Source organism: Barbus barbus, assembly GCF_936440315.1.
Source record: "Barbus barbus genome assembly, chromosome: 24".
Lineage (NCBI taxonomy): Eukaryota > Metazoa > Chordata > Actinopteri > Cypriniformes > Cyprinidae > Barbus > Barbus barbus.
In genome coordinates, this window is record NC_136752.1 from 30,263,166 (window position 1) to 30,286,339 (window position 23,174).

Sequence of the window (23,174 nt, forward strand, 5' to 3'; positions counted from 1 at the left end):
TTACCAAGCTTGACCTTCGCAATGCATACAACCTTATCCGGATGAGAAGAAAATCAACTCAGTGTTAAACTGGCCCACACCCAAGACCACAACGGATCTGCAGCGTTTCCTGGGGTTTGCCAACTTCTACAGACGTTTCATACGCAACTTCAGCACCATAGCCGCTCCGTTAACGTCATTGCTTAAGGGAGGCAAGCGCTACCTCGCCTGGTCTACAGCAGCATCAGAGGCTTTTCAGCAACTCAAGGAACGTTTTAACTCCGCACCGATTCTTCATCACCCCGATCCAGAGCTCGAGTTCACGGTTGAGGTGGATGCCTCTCACACAGGCATTGGAGCCATCTTGTCTCAACGTCAAGGTAACCCCGCTAAGCTCTATCCATGTGCTTATTACTCCAGGAAACGCAACGCTGCTGAGAAGAACTATGATGTTGGGGATCGAGAACTACTAGTCAAAGTAGTTGGCTTTCGAGGAGTGGAGGCATTGGCTAGAGGGCGCCAAACGACCTTTCATTGTACTCACTGATCACAGAAATCTGGAATACATCAGGTCAGCCAAACGCCTTAACTCCCGTCAAGCAAGATGGTCACTGTTCTTTTCCCGATTTGACTTTCATGTTACTTACCGTCCTGGCTCAAGGAATGGTAAAGCTGATGCTCTCTCCAGACAATTTGAATTCAAACACCACCAACGAACCGGTCATTCCCACATCTCTCATTCTCGCTCCCGTACAATGGGACATTATGACAGAGATTACCGAGGCACAAGCCGATGATCCCACGCCACCTGAATGCCCACCTAACTTAACTTTTGTTCCAGTAGATCTTTGACAACGCATCCTACGGATGATTCACGAATCTCCCAGTTCCGGTCATCCCGGCATCACAGCTACTGTTCACCTTATTAACAACCGTTTCTGGTGGCCATCGGTACAGAAGGACGTTGCCATGTTCATCCAGCACTGTGCCACCTGCAACATTACCAAGTCATCTCATCAATGCCCAGCTGGCTTACTTCAACCTCTACCCATACCTCAACGACCCTGGTCCCATATCGCCATCGACTTTGTCACTGACCTTCCTCTTTCCAGAAATCACACCACCATACTTACAGTTATCGACCGCTTCTCCAAAGCATGCCGCCTCATTCCTCTCCCCAAGCTCCCCACAGCCTTCGAAACAGCAGAGGCTTTGCTGGAACATGCGTTTTCCGATTCTACGGACAGCCCGAGGACATTGTCTCTGACCGTGGACCACAATTCACCTCCAGAGTCTGGTCTGCCTTCTGTCAGCAGCTCAACATAAACATCAGTCTAACCTCTGGCTATCACCCCGAGTTCAATGGCCAAGTGGAACGGCTCAATCAAGAACTAATTTGGTTTCTAAGATCTTACTGCCACAACAATCAGAACGACTGGAGTCGATATCTGCTTTGGGCGGAATATGCTCAGAATTCACTACGCAAGCCTTCGACTGGTCTAACACCGTTCCAGTGTGTGCAGGGGTTTCAGCCTCCCCTATTTCCCTGGTCAGGGGAACCCTCTGATCTGCCCGCTGTCAATGACTGGCTACACCGCAGTGAGGAGACCTGGAATTCATCTGCAACGTGCTGTACGCCGGGTCAGAGAACAGGCCAATCGTCGTCGGAGACCTGGTCCCCCCTATGCTCCGGGTCAGTGGGTGTGGTTATCCACCAAGGACCTTCGCCTTCGTCTCCCGTGCAAGAAGCTCAGTCCCAGATACGTGGGTCCTTTCAAAATAATTTGTCAAATTACACCAGTTTCATATCGTTTAGCACTTCCTGCCAGTTATCGTATCTCACCCACTTTTCATATGTCTTTGCTCAAGCCCGCCGGTGGTCTGAGAGGAGAGGGAACCAGGAGGAGGCCGCTGAGTAGCGCACCCCTCCTATCGTGGTAAACGGCGAGGAGGCGTATCGAGTCAGGGAGATCTTGGATTCCCGACGCCGAGGCAGGGTGTTACAATACCTCATCGACTGGGAGAGGTACGGTCCCGAGGAGAGGTCCTGGGTCAACGCCCAGGACATCCTGGACCCCACGCTCACGGATGATTTCCATCGTCTGCATCCCAACAGACCCGCTTCTCGCACCAGTGGAAGGCCCCGGCGGAGAACCGCCCCTCACTTCAGGAGCCGCTCGCAGGAGGGGGGGCTCTGTCACAAACTCGCCCTCTGTGGCTCTCCCTGAACACCACCGGAGGGCACCATCACCGGAATATTAACCGAACTGCCCTGTACAATGCCCTGTACCTGAGACTGATTGCAGCACAGGTGTTTCCCATCACTGTTACCCCATATAAGCGGCAATCTCCAACAACTCACCGCGAAGTCTTGTATTGCCCCGGCTACACTACTGGGCGTTTAGTCCATGTTTATTGATCTCCCGTTTACGACCTTGGACTGTTTATCCGACTCTGTGATTCTCTGCTACCTGCCTTTGTGACCTGATCTCTGGACTGTTGTTTACTTCCCCTGTCTGCCGCCTGCCTCGACTCTAGCCTGGATATCGTTTATGGATTCTGATTTATCTCTGACACCCCTGTCGCTGTTGACTGATCTCTGCCTGTTTGACCCTGTCTTATCAATAAAGCTGAAAATGGATCCCTCTGCCTCAGACCCCTCATTACAGTAACTTTGAAATCGGGCGATAATTATCTAATTCAAATGGGTCGCCACCTTTTAACAAGGGGAGAACTATAGCTGATTTCCATGCACGAGGGATAGCATTTGAGGTTAAACTTAAATTAAAAATAAAAGAGATGGGCTCTGTTATCAGTGCTGCAGCAATTTTTTAAAAATAAGGTTCTATTTTATCAAACCCTGCTGATTTTTTACAATCCAAATTTAATAATGCTTTGTAAACTTGTATATCCGAAATTGGAGTAAAGGCAAAAGACTGAGTGGAACAAGATGATGTGGTTTCCATAGCATCTATGTTAGATGTTTTAATTTGTTCTTTAAGCAGAGATAAAATGACTATTAAAAGTATTCACAATATTTTCTTTTCCTCTAATTACGCACTTATTTAATTTCAAATAATCAGGCAGACTGGTAAAAGTTTTTGAACCAGAAACTAATTTGGTTAACTTCCAAAACTTTGTTGGATCATTCAAATTTTCATTTAACATGTTTAAATAATAATCACGTTTTGAGTTTTTTACCAATTTAGTACAATTATTTCTTGTTGTTCTGTAATTAACCCAGTCCAATTGATTATTTGTTTTCTTAGCTAAAGCCCACGCAACATCTCTTTTTTTGAAAAGTGAAGATATTGACTCATTAAACCATGGATTGTCTCTATTACTTATTCTAAATCTGTTATAAGGTGCATATTTATCACATAAAGCTAAAAAAGTTGATCTAAAATACTCCCATGCTAAGTCAACATCAGGTATTTGTAAAACAAAGCGCAAATCACTATTATAAATATCTTGCAAAAAAGCTTGTTCATTAATATATTTAAATTGTCGTTTCAAAATAAAACGTGATTTACCCTTTGGAATCCTGCAATCTCTCAAACATATATTGCACAGTGATCACTGACACCATTACAAAATACTCCAACTGCGGTAAATCTATGAGGAGCATTTGTTAAAATTACATCAGGTAGAGTGGATTTAGCTGGATCTTTCTGATTTAACCGGGCAGGCAAATTTATAAGTTGCTCCAAACAAAGAGAGTCACAAATACCCCTGAATGGATCAGACATATGTGATGACCAGTCCCAATTCAAATCCCCAAGTAAAATCAATTCTGATGTTGTCCACTCGTTAAGAAAGTCAATTAATGAAGTGATAGCTTCACTTGATGCCGATGGTGGGAGAAATAACATCCCACAACGACGATATCAGGTCCATTTTGAAAAAGTAATCTAATTGCAAGACGTTCAAAGCATTTTGGTTTGCTGATGGAAATAATACAAGTGCAGTTTAGTTTAGACTTAACATAAACTGCAACTCCACCACCTTTTTTTGTACGGTCTTATCTAAAAAGTTGAAATCCCTCAATAAGTACCATGGAATTCGGCACTGATTTATTTAACCATGTCTCAGAGAGAACGATAATATCGGAATTTGTTGAATCGGCCCATATTCTTATCAAGTCCATTTTATTTACCAGACTGCGTACATTAAGATGAAAAAAAACGTAATCCGTTGCTTGACTTGAATTCATCTGGAGTTTGAAGCTGCACCCTCTCTGGGCCTGGATTCGGATGAATATTGCCCGACAATAAGAGCAAAACAAGAACCCACCAGTTTTTCCTCGCTGAGCCGGCTGACGGGCCATCGCTACAGATGGACACTGCGTAACGAGATAACTTTCCATTTCCCCAGGAACAAAGGCATCGCAGACCTCTTGGTTCATCTCTCAAATCGAAAGGCATCCGAGAAACGAGGTACTTCTCAAACGCCCGAGTCATCAGGATACCACCTCCGCCATCTGGCTCCAGGATAGTCATAGCACTCGGGATAGTCCACCTGTGCCATAGCGCAGGCTTATCTCACCCCTCATCAGCATTAGCGTTAGAGAACATGCCGACAGTGGGGATCCACAACGCCAGGCAGCCAAGCAGGTAAACGAGTCCAGAGTGTATCCGCATTTTCGCAATACAATTTAATAAAATGCAAAAAATTATACAACGAACTCAGGAACAATCGTAAAACAATCTTTGATATCCTTATACATAAAAACTGAAAACAAAACACGCGCACTACATACAAGCCGCCATTTTGGATTTGCTTCAAGCTGTATGCCAAAACCGTTGCCTAATGGTTTGCTATGGTTTCCAGATTGAACGACATGTTTCCTGGAAACGGTGTGCAACGGGGTTTGAGATACGTTTTCTCATGTTTGGTGGGTGTGTCAAAAATGTCAGCCCAATCAGCAGCAACGTGTATATAAACCACGCGGTATTAAAGAGACAGCTCGCACTATGGGTCCAAGTGAAGTCGTTTACAAATGTGTCCACTGCAGCTCAGTATACGCGACAATTGAAGATATTAAAACGTTTGTCATAAGAGTTTTATAGTAACATAGCTTATCAACATGATGATGGTGAATTTGTAAGTAAATGTAATTAACATCAAAATAAATTCACAAGAGCAAGTATATTGTTTGCACATGTTTATTTACATTAAAAGCAAAATAACTGAAATAATAAGAGCACAAGTATAAATCTGGAACTTCTTTGTCTGTCTAAATATCATGTAGTAATTGCAATGTCTTCTGTTCCGGTCCGTATGCTTTCCTTAGGAAGGTGTGCTAGACACTGATTAATGTAACATAAAAATACTATACATATTTATATATTTTGCTATTGTATTGGGGAGTGACACTTTCATAAACTTTTCTATGCTCCTCTGATTATATAATGGTAAATATTACAAAATCATAGCACAAAAACAGTGATCAGCAATAATGATAAGCCTGATAATCACAATAAAAATAATAAGGTCATATAGATCTCGGAGGTAAACAGTGGATTATCCTTCACCTGAAATTTATTTTCATCCTGAAATGCGAGGCAAATGTTGGATCACAATAATTAGGAATAATCATAAATCCTTTCACTCGACTGGGATGTTCTCTTTTATTCTGGGCGGCAAGGGCAGTGACTGTAACATCAAACGTATTTTGCAGTATTAAACACGTATTTATACCAATTTCACCAGGCTCCGAAAATTATTCAAAAAGAACACAGAGAGTGGCCTTCTCAGCTGCCATAGTTGCAATATTTGTGTCATCAGAACAAGGTGTTCAACGAACCACCGTTTCCGTTCAATAAACGCTTTGCACCATTTTATTGGGGCTGAATGTGGCCCTGGATTCAGCTAATGCAGGATAAAACCAAGGCCGAATTCAAAATGGCAGAAATTAATACAAGTATGCTATTTTTAATTATGCTCAAGTTTGTTTTTCATGCATGTAACAAGGATAATTGAATCACACAGTTGCATAAGCTCCAACTCATGCAAGTCTGGAGAATCGTGAGGTTTAATGAAGAGGGAGGAGCTATCATTAATTAGCTGAAATCTGTAGCGTACAAAAAGACCAAAAGGCTGCACTTCTACTTTGCGACTAGCTGTTGAACAATGGCTGGAAGTTGGTGTTTGTTTCAGATTTTGGCAGTTTGTACTTTCTGTCATGCTGTTCCACAGTGGAGTAATTTGCTTCAGAACCCTCAATCTCTGATGTTCCAGCAAACTGACCAGTGGTTTCAGCAGCCAGCTCAACGGCAAACTGACCAGCGGTTTCAGAAGCCAGCTCAACAGCAAACTGACGAGCGGTTTCAGAAGCCAGCTCAACAGCAAACTGACGAGCGGTTTCAGAAGCCAGCTCAACAGCAAACTGACGAGCGGTTTCAGAAGCCAGCTCAACAGCGAACTGACGAGCGGTTTCAGAAGCCAGCTCAACAGCAAACTGACGAGCGGTTTCAGAAGCCAGCCCAACAGCAAACTGACCAGCGGTTTCAGAAGCCAGCTCAACAGCAAACTGACCAGCGGTTTCAGAAGCCAGTTCAACAGCTAATTGACCAGCGGTTTCAGAAGCCAGCTCCGATACAAACTGACCAGCGGTTTCAGAAGCCAGCGCAACAAACTGCCCAGTGGTTTCCTCTGCAGTTTCAGAAGCCAGCTCAACAGCAAACTGACCAGCGCTTTCAGAAGCCAGCTCAACAGCAAACTGACCAGCGCTTTCAGAAGCCAGCTCAACAGCAAACTGACCAGCGGTTTCAGAAGCCAGCTCAACAGCAAACTGACCAGCGGTTTCAGAAGCCAGCCCAACAGCAAACTGACCAGCGGTTTCAGAAGCCAGCTCCGATACAAACTGACCAGCGGTTTCAGAAGCCAGCTCAACAAACTGCCCAGTGGTTTCCTCCGCAGTTTCAGAAGCCAGTTCAACAGCAAACTGACCAGCGGTTTCAGAAGCCAGCTCAACAGCAAACTGACCAGCGGTTTCAGAAGCCAGCTCAACAGCAAACTGACGAGCGGTTTCAGAAGCCAGCTCAACCGCAAACTGACCAGCGGTTTCAGAAGCCAGCCCAACAGCAAACTGACCAGCGGTTTCAGAAGCCAGCTCAACAGCAAACTGACGAGCGGTTTCAGAAGCCAGCTCAACAGCAAACTGACCAGCGGTTTCCTCAGCAGTTTCAGAAGCCAGTGGCCCAGGCAGAGTACCTTGATAAATGTGCTGTAGCTGATTATGAGCAGATCCAATGTGGACAACCTGGGATCAGTGGTGCTGAGTGTGAAGCTATCAACTGCTGCTTTAACGGACAGCAGTGTTACTATGGGAGGGCAGGTAAGCTTTCTCAATCTTACTGTTCATGTTAAACAGATTCTCAGCACTAACCTGTTCTTGTACCTTTTGTTCCAGTGACTGTCCAGTGTATTAGAGATGGTCAGTTTGTGGTAGTGGTGTCTAGAGACGTTACTCTGCCTAGACTGAGTCTGGATTCGGTTAGTCTACTGGGTGGAAATGACCCACCTTGCGGTCCTGTGGAGTCCACGCCTTATTTTGCTATATACCAGTTCCCTGTGACCGCATGTGGCACGAGCATGATGGTGAGCAGCTGCTTCTGGTGTAATTCTGCTTTGCTTATGGACTGGATGCCAACAGTGTTGCTATTCACAGGAGGACCGCGGATATGTGGTGTATGAGAACAGAATGACCTCCTCGTATGAAGTTGGCATTGGACCGTTTGGTTCCATCACTAGGGACAGTCATTTTGAGTAAGTGATCTATGACTTGGTGTGAATTTTAACCTTTGATAAATGCTACAAGCTCACCGTCTGTTGTCCAGGCTTCTCTTTCAGTGTAGGTACTCTGGAACTTCTGTTGAAGCTCTGGTTGTGGAGGTCAACTCTGTTCCTCCACCTCCACCAGTAGCTGCTCCTGGACCTCTCAGGGTGGAGCTCAGGCTGGCCAATGGCCAATGTGTAACCAAAGGGTGCGCAGAAGGTGAGGTCTTATCCTGTGTCTCCCTAAAGCCTTTCAAACTTGAGTGTGGTTAAACCCCAGTGTTCCTCAGGGGATGAGGCCTACACGTCCTACTACAGTGACGCTGATTATCCCGTCACAAAAGTCCTGCGGGAGCCTGTGTATGTTGAGGTGCGCATTATGGAGAGGACTGACCCCAACATTGTCCTGATGCTGGGACGTTGTTGGGCAACTTCAACCCCCAGTCCACTCAGTCTCCCCCAGTGGGACCTTCTGGTTGATGGGTGAGTGTACAGCCGATCTTATCCAGTTTGTCTACTGGGAGGCGCTTTCTAACCTTCTCTCTCTTTCTTCAGATGCCCTTACCAGGACGACCGTTATCTGACCACACTGGTTCCAGTGACTGGATCGTCTGGTCTTCAGTTCCCAACCCACTACAAGCGCTTTGTTGTGAAGATGTTCACATTTGTAGCTCCAGCCTCACTGGCTCCTCTGCAGGAAACCGTATGCCCCCCATTACTTGACCGGTTTTGTTTTTACTACTTGTGGATTCTATGACTTGCTCCTCTCTTCCCTGTCAGATCTTCATCCACTGCAGCACAGAGGTGTGCCATCCATCTTCTGGCTCTTGTGAGCAAAGCTGCACCAGGAAACGTGAGTTCTTGCTTTAACTTGACTAGCAGAACTGAGAATTTATAAGCGCGTTCACGCTCCTAAAATTTCTCTTTCAGGAAGAGACACCGCTATCAAGGCCAGGTCTAGTGAGCAGACAGTGGTTTCTAGTGGAGAAGTTACTCTGGTCCTGTAAATCTAGTGTTTTTAATAAACCTTGCAGAACACCAAGATGTTTTTGTCTATTGGTACTTTTTGACTTCGCCGAATCTGATATTACGTGCCTCTTCCGAGTGCCTTTTTCTCCCCCACACTTTTAAACCAAGGTTCCACGACCTTTTGTACAGTCATGCCTCGACTCAGAATGCTTCTGTACGAGGCATGACCCTTATCCAACCTCCAGTTGTTAACCTGGGCCACTGCATGGGGTACCAAATTAAGTGTTAATCATTAGCTTTTCATTAACAGGACGTTTGGCCCAACCAACATGCACTTATCCCATCAAAGTGTGCATACACTTTGCTGGGGAGCAACTGGGTTTTTGGGGTTGTTCAAGGGCACCTCAGCTGTGGGTATGGAAGGTAGTGTTATACACTCACTCCCTTGTATAATTCCTGCTGGTACTGATACTTGAATCCTTGACCTTTTGGGTTACTAGTCGGTCCCTCCAGGATGTTTGTAATTGCCACAGATCTTGGACTTGGACATGTCCTGTGACATCGCAACACGCATTCAAAGAAAGGTTGTATCAGTTTGAAAAATGGAATGAAGAGCCTTGTGTTCTCATACCGATTTACAAGAGCTACATTGGACAAACGAATCTGGCCGGAGCCGCAGGCTGCTCTCGATCACGTGACCCCATTATACTATACGGTCTAATTTGCTGCAGAATCAACATCGGTCAAAAAATTGTGAAGCATTCAAATTCGGCACAGAATTGATAGCTACGGATATCAAGGCAAGTTTATTTATATGGAACATGCACCGTGGTAATTCAAAGTGCTTTACATGAGTGAAGGTCATTAAAAATAATCACAGCAATAAAAACAAGGAATTTTAAAGTGATATACAAATTGATTTAAATGAATTTTAAAACCGTTAAGAGAAAATGATTATCCATAAAATGCAGTCCTATTGGACATAGCGCAGTGCTCATTCAACAAATGCACAGCTAAACATGAGTTTTGTGTCTGGATTTAATGGTGGCTAATTTTTTTTGCACAGCTGGGGCCTGTTCCATAAAACAAGTTTACCAAATAAGCCAGGCTTATTTCAGTAATTCTGACTTATTTTCACTTGATTTGGTTTCTGAAAGCAAAATTACCATAGCTCAAGCTCAGTCACTGTGGCAACTTATGCTGGCAAACTAACCTGGTCCGGAGCAGGCTAACTGTCAGGCTAAGCTGAGCTCCTCTAACTCTGACCAATAGGAACGCATCGATATTACCACTGACACTCTCACATACAGTCAGTTTAATTTATTATCGGTCCAAAAATAAAAGTATACAGAAAATACACCTGTGTATTTGCCTACATTTTGTGCCCAAAATGTAGGCGAATGACATTTTAACACAGTTGCTACTTCAGTTGATCAGAAGTTTCTAGCCATGCAGCCTTTCTCTCTGAATTTATGACAGCTGTACCTTTTATGGTTATTAGAACATTAAAACATTACAATCTAAAATGGCTCTTTAAAGCATAAAAACACAATCAAATGTTAAAATCACTGAATTAAAAATGTAAATTTATAATAGAAATCAGAGTACATTTTAACTGATAAGAGGAACACACATTTAACTCATTTGAGCTAGTGATTAACAGTTGCGGCTATCATAAAAATACACATATGTAGGAAATTAAAATTCTATGTGTCACATTTAATGTCCAACAACATATTTTAGCAGAATGTATATTTTATTCAGAATTCTTGCGCTAGTATTCTATTCTGCTCTGTGTGTGTAGCGCAGCGCTCGTTCTCTCGCATAAGCCCCGCCCACTCCTGACAGCTAAATGGATATATTTGCATGGCTTTCTGACATTTACAGATGTAAAAAATATACCTGTGACGTATCAATTATGCACTGAGGAAAACACAATGTTTCAAATGCGTTAAACAGCACAAATATTCGCTGTTTGCTATGGTGGATCGATTTGATCCATGATCGACATTAAGGGCTGCTTCAGAATAAGCGTGTACATCACATTATCCTGACTCACTGAACCTGGATAGCATTAGTCAGATTGCGTGAACTTGAATTGTCGTTTATGGAACCGCTTTAGTCCCGATTTGTTAGGTTATTTCAAGTCAGGTTTTGGACTTTAATCCCCGCTTTTCTTAGCGTCTTTTATGGAACAGCCCCCCGATCTCTTCTGGAAGCTGGTTCCAATGGTGTGTGACATAATAGCTAAAAGCGGACTCCCCTTGTTTTGTGTGAACCCTTGGTATTTCTAACTGACTCTATCCTAATGGTCTGAGTGGTCCATTAGGTTACTATTCCGTGAGCATATCAGCAATGCATTTAGGTCCTAGGCCATCTCTACTATAGGAAAGGAAGAATTGTGTGAACTTGTTAAATCAGCTAAACCAACAACATGTTAGACCCTATTCCAGTTAAACTACTAAAAGAGGTGCTTCCAGAAGTCATAGATCCTCTTTTGGCTATTATTAATTTGTCATTAGGATATGTCCCCAAAACCTTTAAATTGGCTGTTATTAAGCCTCTCATTAAAAAAAAAACAACTTGACCCCCAAGATCTAGTTAATTACAGAGCGATCTCGTATCTCCCTTTTCTGTCAAAGATGCTAGAAAAGGTAGTATCCTCACAGTTATAGTCCTTCTTAGAGAAAAATTATATGTGTGGATTTCCAGTCAGTATTTAGACCTTCCCATAGTACTGAGACTGCTCTGAGTTACAAATGACCTGCTGTTATCATCTGATCGTGGTTGTATCTCTATTAGTGGTACTGGATCTTAGCGTTACGTTCAACGCTATCGTTCACAACATTCTTTTGAATAGACTAGAAAACTTTGACATTATTGGAAGTGCATTAGCATGGTTCAAATCGTACTTATCTGACCGCCATAAATTCGTAGCAGTGAATGAAGAGGTATATCGATCACAAGTGCAGCATGGAGTACCTCAAAGCTCAGTACTAGGGCCGTTACTTTCACGATTTACATGTACAATATCATCAGGAAACACGAAGTTAGAGGTGTTAAAAATAGGTGTTAATTTAGGACCTAAAACCCCCAAAAGTAATAACCTAGAACATCGTCTAACACTTGATGGCTGCTCTGCTCCACATCCATTACGTTCTCAAAACTCTGGCCATTTGATAATGAATGAATGATGCATTTATATAGCGCATTTATTGTGCATTGCTGTACACCCAAAGTGCTTTACAATCATGTGGGGGGGTCTCTCCTCAACCACCACCAGTATGCAGCATCCACTTGGTGAGTGATAGAGCCAATTAAGTGGATAGGGATTACTAGGAGGCCATGATTGATAAGGGCCAGTGGAGGGAATTTGGCCAGGACACCGGGGTTACACCCCTACTCTTTACGAGAAGTGTCGTGGGATTTTTAGTGACCACAGAGTGTCAGGACCTCGGTTTAACGTCTCATCTGAAAGACGGTGCTTTTTACAGTATAGTGTCCCCGTCACTATACTGGGGTGTTAGGACCCACACAGACCACAGGGTGAGCACCCCCTGCTGGCCTCACTAACACCTCTTCTAGATTCTACCTAGAATATCAAAATCAACTGAGGTTGATCCTTTTTCTATTTAGCGCCCAAACTCTGGAACAATGTACCGAACACTGTTCGGGAGGCAGACACACTGTCAGTTTAAATTTGGATTAAAAACCCATCTCTTTATCCTGGCGTACACACACACACCTAATATTCAAATCCGTTAAAGGATTGTTAGGCTGCATTAATTAGATCCAGGAAAACTCCCCATAACACAATGTACTCGTTACATCGTAAGAAGATTGACATCTACACTAATATTAGTCTGTTTTTCTCTTATTCAGAGGTCACATTAGCCGCCCAATCCAGTCCGTATCCAGCCCAGATGGTCACTGCAGTCACCAGATCCAGTTCATATCCAGATCAGATGGTGGATCAGCACCCAGAGATGACCTCTACAGCCCTGAACAGTGGAGACCAGGGTCGAGTTTCGTAAAACAAGTTTACCAAATAGGTCAGGTTTATTTTAGTTAGATTTGTCAGTTGATTTGGTTCTAAATCAAACTAAAATAAACCTGGCCTATTTGGTAAACTTGTTTTATGTAACAGGCCCCTGGACACCTAGATGAGCCCCAGAGAGGTCCCCGCCACTTAGACAGCATCGGGAAAAGACCACTGGAACCCTTACAATCTGACTGTGCTGCAGTTGAACTGCTGGTTCGTTTGGCCAGAGGAGAACTTGCCCCCCGACAGAGCCTGGTTTCTCCCAATTCTGGCACCGAGTTTTGGTTCCTTGCTGATGTCGACCTGATTGCAAAAGACACCATTGAAACTGAACTCAATAATGAAATTCCTTTAACTGAAAGGAGCTTAATCTTGTCATTTTACGTTGACAACATTTTCCTATTTTGATAGTGCAGTTTTGCTTTGACAATTTGCATTGCTAAAAGCGCTGCATAAATAAAGGTGACTTGGATGTGATGAATGCATGTTGGTTGGGCTAAACGTCCCGTTAACAAAGTTAGTGACTAACCCTTAATTTGGTACCCTATGCAGTGGCCCAGGTTATCAAGTCGAGGCACGACTGTACAAACGGTCGTGGAACCTTGGTTTAAAAGTGTGGGGGAGAAAAACCCACAAACTCGGAAGAGGAAAGTAATAGATTCGGCAAAGTCAAAAGTACCAATAGACAAAAAGATCTTTTTATTAAAATCACTAGATTTACAGGACCAGAGTAACTTCTCCACTAGAAACCACTGTCTGCTCACTCGAGCTGGCCTTGATAGCAGTGTCTCTTCCTGAAAGAGAAGATTTTAGGAGCGTGAACGCGCTTATAAATTTTCAGTTCTGCTGGTCAAGTTAGAGCAAAAACTCACGTTTCCTGGTGCAGCTTTGCTCACAAGAGCCAGAAGATGGATGGCACACCTCTGTGCTGCAGTGGAGGAAGATCTGACAGGGAAGAGAGCAGCAAGTCATAGAATCGATTAGTAAAGACAAAACCGGTCATGTAATGGGGCATACAGTTTCCTGCAGAGGAGCCAGTGAGGCTGGAGCTACAAATGTGAACATCTTCACAACAAAGCGCTTGTAGTGGGTTGGGAACTGAAGACCAGACGATCCAGTCACTGGAACCAGTGTGGTCAGATAACGGTCGTCCTGGTAAGGGCATCTGAAGAGGAGAGGGAGAAGGTTAGAAAGTGCCTCCCAGTAGACAAACTGAATAAGACCGGCTGTACACTCACCCATCAACCAGAAGGTCCCACTGGGGGAGACTGAGTGGACTGGGGGTTGAAGTAGCCCAACAACGTCCCAGCATCAGGACAATGTTGGGGTCAGTCCTCTCCATAATGCGCACCTCAACATACACAGGCTCCCGCAGGACTTTTGTGACGGGATAATCAACGTCACTGTAGTAGGACGTGTAGGCCTCATCCCCTGAGGATGAACACTGGGGTTTAACCACACTCAAGTTTGAAAGGCTTTAGGGAGACACAGGATAAGACCTTACCTTCTGCGCACCCTTTGGTGACACATTGGCCATTGGCCAGCATGAGCTCCACCCTGAGAGGTCCAGGAGCAGCTACTGGTGGAGGTGGAGGAACAGAGTTGACCTCCACAACCAGAGCTTCAACAGAAGTTCCAGAGTACCTACACTGAAAGAGAAGCCTGGACAACAGACGGTGAGCTTGTAGCATTTATCAAAGATTAAAATTCACACCAAGCCATAGATCACTTACTCAAAATGACTGTCCCTTGTGATGGAACCAAACGGTCCAATGCCAACTTCATATGAGGAGGTCATTCTGTTCTCATACACCACATATCCACGATCCTCCTGTGAATAGCAAAACTGTTGGCATCCAGTCCATAAGCAAAAGCATAATTACACCAGAAGCAGCTGCTCACCATCATGCTCGTGCCACATGCGGTCACAGGGAACTGGTATATAGCAAAATAAGGCGTGGACTCCACAGGACCGCAAGGTGTGTCATTTCCACCCAGTAGACTAACAGAATCCAGACTCAGTCTAGGCAGAGTAACGTCTCTAGACACCACTACCACAAACTGACCATCTCTAATACACTGGACAGTCACTGGAACAGGTACAAGAACAGGTTAGTGCTGAGAATCTGTTTAACATGAACAGAATAAGATTGAGAAAGCTTACCTGCCCTCCCATAGTAACACTGCTGTCCGTTAAAGCAGCAGTTGATAGCTTCACACTCAGCACCACTGATCCCAGGTTGTCCACATTGGATCTGCTCATAATCTGCTACAGCACATTTATCAAGGGGCTCTGCCTGGGCCACTGGCTTCTGAAACCGCTGGTCAGTTTGCTGTTGAGCCAGCTTCTGAAACCGCTGGTCAGTTTGCTGTTGAGCCGGCTTCTGAAACCGCCGGTCAGTTTGCTGTTGAGCCGGCTTCTGAAACCGCTGGTCAGTCTGCTGTTGAGCTGGCTTCTGAAACCGCCGGTCAGTTTGCTGTTGAGCTGGCTTCTGAAACCGCCGGTCAGTTTGCTGTTGAGCTGGCTTCTGAAACCGCCGGTCAGTTTGCTGTTGAGCTGGCTTCTGAAAGCGCCGGTCAGTTTGCTGTTGAGCTGGCTTCTGAAACCGCTGGTCAGTTTGCTGTTGAGCTGGCTTCTGAAACCGCTGGTCAGTTTGCTGTTGAAGTGGCTTCTGAAAGCGCTGGTCAGTTTGCTGTTGAGCTGGCTTCTGAAAGCGCTGGTCAGTTTGCTGTTGAAGTGGCTGCTGAAACCGCTGGTCAGTTTGCTGTTGAGCTGGCTTCTGAAACCGCTGGTCAGTTTGCTGGAACATCAGAGCTTGAGGGTTCTGAGGCAAATTACTCCACTGTGGGACAGCATGACAGAAAGCACAAATTGCCAAAATCTGAAATAAACACCAACTTCCAGCCATTGTTCAATAGCTAGCCACAAAGTAGAAGTGCAGCCTTTTGGTCTTTTTGTACTCTACAGATTTCAGCTAATTAATGATAGCTCCTCCCTCTTCATTAATCCTCACGATTCTCCAGACTTGCATGAGTTGGAGCTTATGCAACTGTGTGAAACTTGAGCATAATTAAAAATAGCATACTTGTATTAATTTCTGCCATTTTGAATTCGGCCTTGGTTTTATCCTGCATTAGCTGAATCCAGTTGTTGACGTTTTGACAATTCTGGATTGTTTTATTCTTAAGGCAGGCTCACACTACGGGGCTTTTGGCTGGATTTTGCTGTCGCAGACAGATTTCCACAGTATGCGACAAAACCCCCAGATCGTGACCAAATCATTGCTCGTTGTGGTAGCTGAAGCTCGTTAAGTATGAGCAGGTCAGCAACTTGATCCGAACCCGTCTTGAACTATCACAGACGCTACGACATTTTCAAACCTGGGGCACGTTCAGGCTCACACCGTTGCCTAACGTTTTGCTATGGTTTCCAGATTGAACGACATGTTTCCTGGAAACGGTGTGTAACGGGGTTTGAGATACGTTTTCTCATGTTTGGTGGGTGTTTCAAAAATGTCAGCCCATTCAGCAGAAACATGTATATAAACCACGCGGTATTAAAGAGACAGCTCGCACTATGGGTCCAAGTGAAGTCGTTTACAAACGTGTCCACTGCAGCTCAGTATACGCAACAATTGAAGATATTAAGACGTTTGTCATAAGAGTTTTATAGTAACATAGCTGATCAACATGATGATGGTGAATTTGTAAGTAAATGTAATTAACATCAAAATAAATTCACAAGAGCAAGTATATTGTTTGCACATGTTTATTTACATTAAAAGCAAAATAACTGAAATAATAAGAGCACAAGTATAAATCTGGAACATCTTTAGGTCTGTCTAAATATCATGTAGTAATTGCAATGTCTTCTGTTCCGGTCCGTATGCTTTCCTTTGGAAAGTGTGCTAGACACTGATTAATGTAACATAAAAATACTATACACATTTTTATATTTTGCTATTGTATTGTGGAGTGACACTTTCATAAAATGTTCTATGCTCCTCTGATTATATAATGGTAAATATTACAATATCATAGCACAACAACAGTGATCAGCAATAATGATAAGCCTCATAATCACAATAAAAATAATAAGGTCAAATAGATCATAACACAGTCTCGGAGGTAAGAAGTGGATTATCCTTCACCTGAAATGCGAGGCAAATGTTGGATCACAATAATTAGGAACCACAGTTTCCACAAATCCCTTCACTCAATTGGGATGTTGTCTTTTATTCTGGACGGCAAGGGCAATGACTGTAACATCGAGCATATTTTGCAGTATTAAACACGTATTTACACCGATTTCATCAGGCTCCAAAAATTCTTCAAAAACAACACAAAGAATGGCCTTCTCAGCTGCCATAGTTGCAACACTTCAGAACATCAGAACAGGGTGTTCAACGCACCACCGTTTCCGTTTAATAAACGTTTTGCACCATTTTTTCGGGGCTGAACGCAGCCTTGTTTGATATTATCACCATGTGATCTGGTAATGTGAGTGACACAATGACATGATGGAACTAATCCAGCCAATCACAGTGCAGATGGTATAATCGGTCTTATCATGGATCTTTATGAACAGAAACGAAAATTCACAAATTAATCAAATCAACTAACTAGAAGTAAATTTAACAAATGCATAGATTGTGCATATAATACCACCTTTCATTGTACTGTTTAATTAACTCCAACCCTTTCTGCGGTACTGACAGTTCTTGTTATCCAAGTCTTCCAAGCCATTGTTTCTGCCATATTCTCTTTTGTCGTGGTTTCTTCTTTCTTTCAGATAAAATAACTGCACAGACCAATTGAAGGGCCAGTTGATCATCCATGCTTGAAGATTGATTGATCCAAGATGATTTTACAATACATATGTGTGGGGGGTGGGGGTGTAGGACGATTCTAGGAGTACAGACAAGGACTTTTAAGGGGCTTAAGAGTTTCTTTAGAAAATGGAAACATGGAGAGAAGAAATGCATTGCACACAGTGAGTTAATAAGACGCTACACATTAGATCGTGCAGGGATCATGTTTGTGACCGATATTATTAGAGACACACTAACAACTCCGACACCACGCTGAAATGCCATAGCGCCAGAAATGGACGTAATCACTACATTAACATATCTGGCAACTGGAAAAATGCAACTATGCAGCAGTGATGATTTGGGTCTGTTACAGCACTTATTAGGCTATGTCTCTGTTCATGTCCTATAAAATACTGTATGTATGACAGCATGGTAAATAAAAAATAAAGAATATATATATATATATATAATGTGTGTGTGTGTGTGTGAGGAAGAGAGAGAGAGCGAGTACGGTAAAACAGGAAAAATTACGTCTGTAATTTCAAAGTGAAGGCTTATAATATACCCTACTCTTAAAAGCGCTCTTTTATTTCCTTCTTGAAAAACCAATCACAGTCTTCAAAAGACTGTGTCATTCCTAGCAACGGGGTCAGCTCCGCCTCCTCACTAAGATAAAAGTTTTTGTCTTTTCCTCGCTCAGAGTTGCTCTCAGATCGGTCCTGAATCACTTTTAAGCTAAGACTCCTAGTTAGACATTTTTAAGCTAAATTAGGAGCTCTCTAAGAGGATTCTTAGAATCTTTAGTAATACGGGCCCAGATGTACAAACCAGACCCTCCCACCTCTGTAATAAACACGGAGATGTTAGTCCCGTCCGAACTGGTACATGAAAAATCGCAGACGTCAGGTGATAAGAATCGAAACTCAAACTTAGTTTAGAAAACTAGTCCCGTCCGAACAGGGCTTTTGTTTCAAAATATCAGAACAAATGCCACTGATGTGGAAACCAGGAAAAACATTGTTCAGTAAACCCAAATCTCCACGCTTCACCATGGATTTAACATAACTACAGGAACAACTTGGTGAAATGAAGTCAACACTTCAAAGCTTTGAGTATTACTAAATTTGAAAATTATTTTTAGTGTGATTGACGTCATTTGTTCATCCTTCATAGGTTGCCTCCATTTATGAAACTAAAAGTTTCATAATGTAGGAAAGCAAACACTTATTTAAAAATAAAAAGGACATTAATTTACCACTATGTGGCTGCAGAGACTTATTGGCCATTTCCACTCCCTATATATACTGTATATATATATATATATATATATATTTTATCAAATTATATTGAGACATTATGAATGACAATAAAAGTACATTTTATCTGCATCTCAACTACCCTGACAGCACAAGTAAATCTTCAAGACGTCTGTTAAAGATCTGGGCCCGTATTCATAAAGATCCTAAGAATCCTCTCAGAAAACTCTTAATTTAGCTTAAAAACTTTTACGTAGGAGTCTTAGCTTAAGAGCGATTCGGGACCGATCTGAGAGCAACTCTGAGTAAGGAAAAGACAAAAACTTTCATCTTAGTGAGGAGGCGGGGTTGACCCCGTTGCTATGTATGACACAATCTTTTGAAGACTGTGATTGGTTGGTTGTCAAGAAGGAAATAAAAGAGTGCTTTTAAGAGTAGGGTATATTATAAGCCTTCACTTTGAAATTACTGGCGGAATTTTTCCTCTCGCTCTTTCTCTCTCACACACACACACACACACATTATATATGTATATATATATTCTTAATTTTTTATTTACCATGCTGTCATACTTACAGAGCCGGCGCCAGGGCACCTCCATCGGGGGACATTTAAATTTCTAGAGGGGCACAAATCACGTTGTGTGTGTGTCGGGGGGGTGGGGGGCTGCAATCTGTGATCTCGTGCAGTTGCTGACGCTCGCTAAAGCGTGCAATCGCATTATGTGCGCTGTTTTATCGGTACTTTCACTTTCAAAATCGATCGCGTTCAGCAAGGAGGGGAGAGGATGGAAAGTGGGGGGGCACAGTAACTCGTTTGGAGGGGGGGGGGGCACGGCCCGCGACGCCCCTTGGCTCCGGCCCTGCTTATTTACTATGTTTTATAGGAAATGAACAGAGACATATAAGCCTAATAAGTGCTGTAACAGACCCAAATCATCACTGCTGCATAGTTGCATTTTTCCAGTTGCCAAATATGTTAATGTAGTGATTTCTGGCGCTATGGCAATTCTGCGCAGTGTCTGAGATGTTAGCATGTCTTTAATAAGATCAGTCACACACATGATCCCTGCACGAACTAATGTGTAGTGTCTTATTAACTCACTGTCATGCATTGTGTGCAACACATTTCTTCTCCCTCTTCATTTTCGTCCATTTTCTCCGCTGTTAAAGAAACTCTTAAGCCCCTTAAAAGTCCTCGTCCGTACTCCTAACAAGTTTGACCTTAAGACCTCTTTTAAAAGTTAAGATGCGTTCTGAATTACTTTTTTCTTTACTAGGATTTTTTCTTTAATTTATGAGTAAACGCCCACATTTCTAAGAATTTTCTTAGAATTTTGTCACTAGGAGCTACTTTTTGCATTAACATTCTTCATGAATACGGGCCCAGGGAAACATCTGCCTTGTAATCTGATAAACGCCTCAGAAGCAGTTTTACATGCATTCTAATAAATGTTTATTTGACATCTGACAGGAAACGTCTTAGAGACGTATATTGCAGATGAGCAAACACCCTAAAAAATACGTGTTGCATATGTAAAGGCAGACATCAAACAGACATCTCCGTTATGTACATGTGCGATTAGGGTGAGTGCTTTACTGTCAGGTGCTGGTGTCACCTTCTGTAGAACTTAATGGCACTGGTGTCCTCAAATGTTAGTCTGGAGCCCTACAATGGTTCTCGAAGTCAGAAAAGTTATAACAATAGAAGAAGGTTGTCCATGGTATATTTTCACTGCAAAACAATAACAAATATCATGTGTCAGGAGGTAGCTGTTTGCATGGGGTTTCAGAGGGGGGTGGGGTGATTTGAGTTCAGGGCTCTCACAGCCTGGGGGAAAAGCTGTTGAGCAGTCTGGCAGAGCGGGCTCTGATGCTCCGGTACCGTCTTCCTGATGGTTGGAGCTGGAAGAGACTGTGGGAGGGATGGGTGCAGTCCTTCACGATGCTGTTGGTTTTGCTGGAGCATCGTGTAAGGAAAATGTCCAGGATGGAGGGGAGAGGGGCACCGATGATCTTTGCAGCTGTGAGCTGGAGTGTCTTGTCACTGTCCGCTGGAGTGTCTTGCGGTCAGCAGCACTGCAGTTCCCGTACCAGACAGTGATGCAGCTGGTCAGCACACTCTCAACGGTGCCTCTGTAGAATGTGGTGAGGATGGGTGGAGGGAGACTTGCTCTTTTCAGCCGGCGGAGAAAGTGTAGGCGCTGTTGTGCCTTTTTGGAGAGTGACATGGTGTTGGTGGTCTAGGTGAGATCCTCTGTGATGTGCACCCACAGGAATTTAGTGCTACTGACTCTCTCCACAGTCGAGCTGTCGATGGTCAGTGGGGGGTGGTCAACGGAGTTTCTCCTGAAGTCCATCACAACCTCCTTGGTCTTCTCCACATTGAGGGACAGATTGTTAGTGCCACACCATTCAGCCAGCTGTGCCACTTCCTCTCTGTAGTGCGTTTCATCGTTGTTGCTGATGAGACCTACCACTGTTGTGTCATCAGCAAACTTGATGATGTGGTTGGAGCTGAATTTGGCAGTGCAGTCGTGGGTCAGCAGTGTGAAGAGCAGCGGGCTGAGCACACAGCCTTGTGGGGCACCTGTGCTCAGTGAGGTAGTGCTCGAGGTGTTGTGGCCGACACGGACTGACTGAGGTCTTCCGGTTAGAAAGTCCAGGATCCAATTACAAAGGGAATTGTTAAGGCCCAGCAGGTTTAGTTTATTTATGAGCTGTTGTGGGATTATTGTGTTGAATGCCGAGCTGAAGTCAATGCACAGCATTCTAACATAGGAGTCTTTATTTTCTAGGTGAGTAAGAGCCAGGTGGAGGGTGGAGGAAATCCGTAGAGCGGTTTGGACGGTATGCAAACTGGAGCGGGTCGAGTGTGTTGGGGAGGCTGGTTTTGATGTGGTGCATGACTAGCCTCTCAAAGTACTTCATCATGATTGGAGTCAGTGCTATGGGATGGTAGTCATTTAGACAGGACACAGATTTCTTTGGTACCGGTATGATCGTTGTGGATTTGAGACATGTGGGGACGACTGCCTGGCTCAGCGAGGTGTTGAAGATATCTCTTAGGACATCTGTCAGCTGTGCAGCACAGCCTCTCAGAACATGGCCAGGTATGTTGTCAGGGCCCGCAGCCTTGCGTGGGTTAATCCTAGATAAGGTCTTCCTTACAGACAGAGCGCCCGGTCGTTGGGAGGTGTGGGCAGTTTTTGTGCAGGTGTGTCATTCTGCATTTCAAACCATGAATAAAAGTGGTTCAGTGCATCGGGGAGGGATGTGTCATCATCACAGGCCTATGGTGGGGGCTTGTAGTCAGTGATGGTCTGAATGGCTTGCCACAGGCACTGTGTGTCTCTGCTGTCTGTGAAGTGATTGTTGATATTTTTGAGCATATGACCGTTTTGCATTTTTGATGCCACAGGACAGATTGGCTCTTGCTGTTTTGAGGGCTGCTTTATCTCCTGATCTGAATGCTTCATCTCTGGTCTTTAGCAGCCCACGAACCTCTGCTGTCATCCATGGCTTCTGGTTTGCACGTGTGGTGATGGTCTTGGTGACTGTCACATCATCAGTGCACTTTTTGATGTAAGCAGTCACAGTTTCGGTGTACTCATGCAGGTCTGTGTGGTTGTTGTAGGTGGCTGCCTCTTTAAACATGTTCCAGTCTGTGCACTGAAAGCAGTCCTGTAGTGCTGAGGTGGCATTGTCTGGCCATACTGTGATCTGCTTTTGAACCGGTTTGATGAGTTTGAGAAGTGGTCTATATGCTGGGATTAGCATAACAGAGATGGGGTCTGAGTACCCGAGGTGGGGGCGGGGTACAGACTTGTAAGCGTTCTTTACTGTTGTGTAAACAAAGTCCAGTGTGTTGTTTCCCCTTGTTGCAAAGTCACATGTTGGTAGAACTTTGGCAAAACTGTCTTTAAGTTTGTGTGGTTGAAGTCACCGGCTATGATGAAAAAGCCGCTGGGGTTATTTGTTTGTTGTTCACTGATGGCGCTATACAGTTCACGAAGCGCGTCTTTAGCGTTTGCACACGGGGGGGATGTAAACCGCGACAATAACAATGGCCGTGAACTCCCGCGGTAGGTAGAACGGTCGACACTTCACAAACATAAACTCCACCAGCGATGAACAGTGTTTTGATAATACCGTAGCATTGTTACACCAGTCTTTGTTGATATACACACACAAGACACCGGGTCTTGCCAGATAGTGATGAATCTCTATCCGCTCGGTAGCTGGTTAGCCCGTGCTGCTGAATGGCGGATTCCGGGATGTTGTCGTTTAGCCATGTTTCAGTGAAAACATACACACAACAATCCCTTGCCTCATG

General features: G+C 43.9%; 2 protein-coding genes across 2 annotated transcripts; one reads left to right on the top strand and one right to left on the bottom strand.

Annotated features, from left to right (window-relative positions):
• Positions 1–4,551: 4,551 nt before the first annotated feature.
• On the top strand, positions 4,552–8,765 carry LOC306843549 (zona pellucida sperm-binding protein 4-like; the record flags this gene model as incomplete). Its single annotated transcript, XM_079375077.1, has 10 exons — positions 4,552–4,592; positions 5,273–5,276; positions 7,165–7,318; positions 7,394–7,581; positions 7,652–7,749; positions 7,821–7,978; positions 8,049–8,241; positions 8,314–8,461; positions 8,539–8,611; positions 8,689–8,765. 10 exons carry the CDS (start codon positions 4,552–4,554, stop codon positions 8,763–8,765), a joined length of 1,134 nt encoding a protein of 377 aa, XP_079231203.1.
• Positions 8,766–13,486: 4,721 nt separating this feature from the next.
• Positions 13,487–15,032, bottom strand: LOC306843550 (zona pellucida sperm-binding protein 4-like; the record flags this gene model as incomplete). The annotated part of the gene is made up of 8 exons (XM_079375078.1): positions 13,487–13,563; positions 13,642–13,714; positions 13,787–13,934; positions 14,008–14,200; positions 14,274–14,431; positions 14,503–14,600; positions 14,672–14,859; positions 14,990–15,032. The coding sequence occupies 8 exons, from the start codon at positions 15,030–15,032 to the stop codon at positions 13,487–13,489; spliced, it is 978 nt and encodes a 325-aa protein (XP_079231204.1).
• Between the last annotated feature and the right edge of the window lie 8,142 nt (positions 15,033–23,174).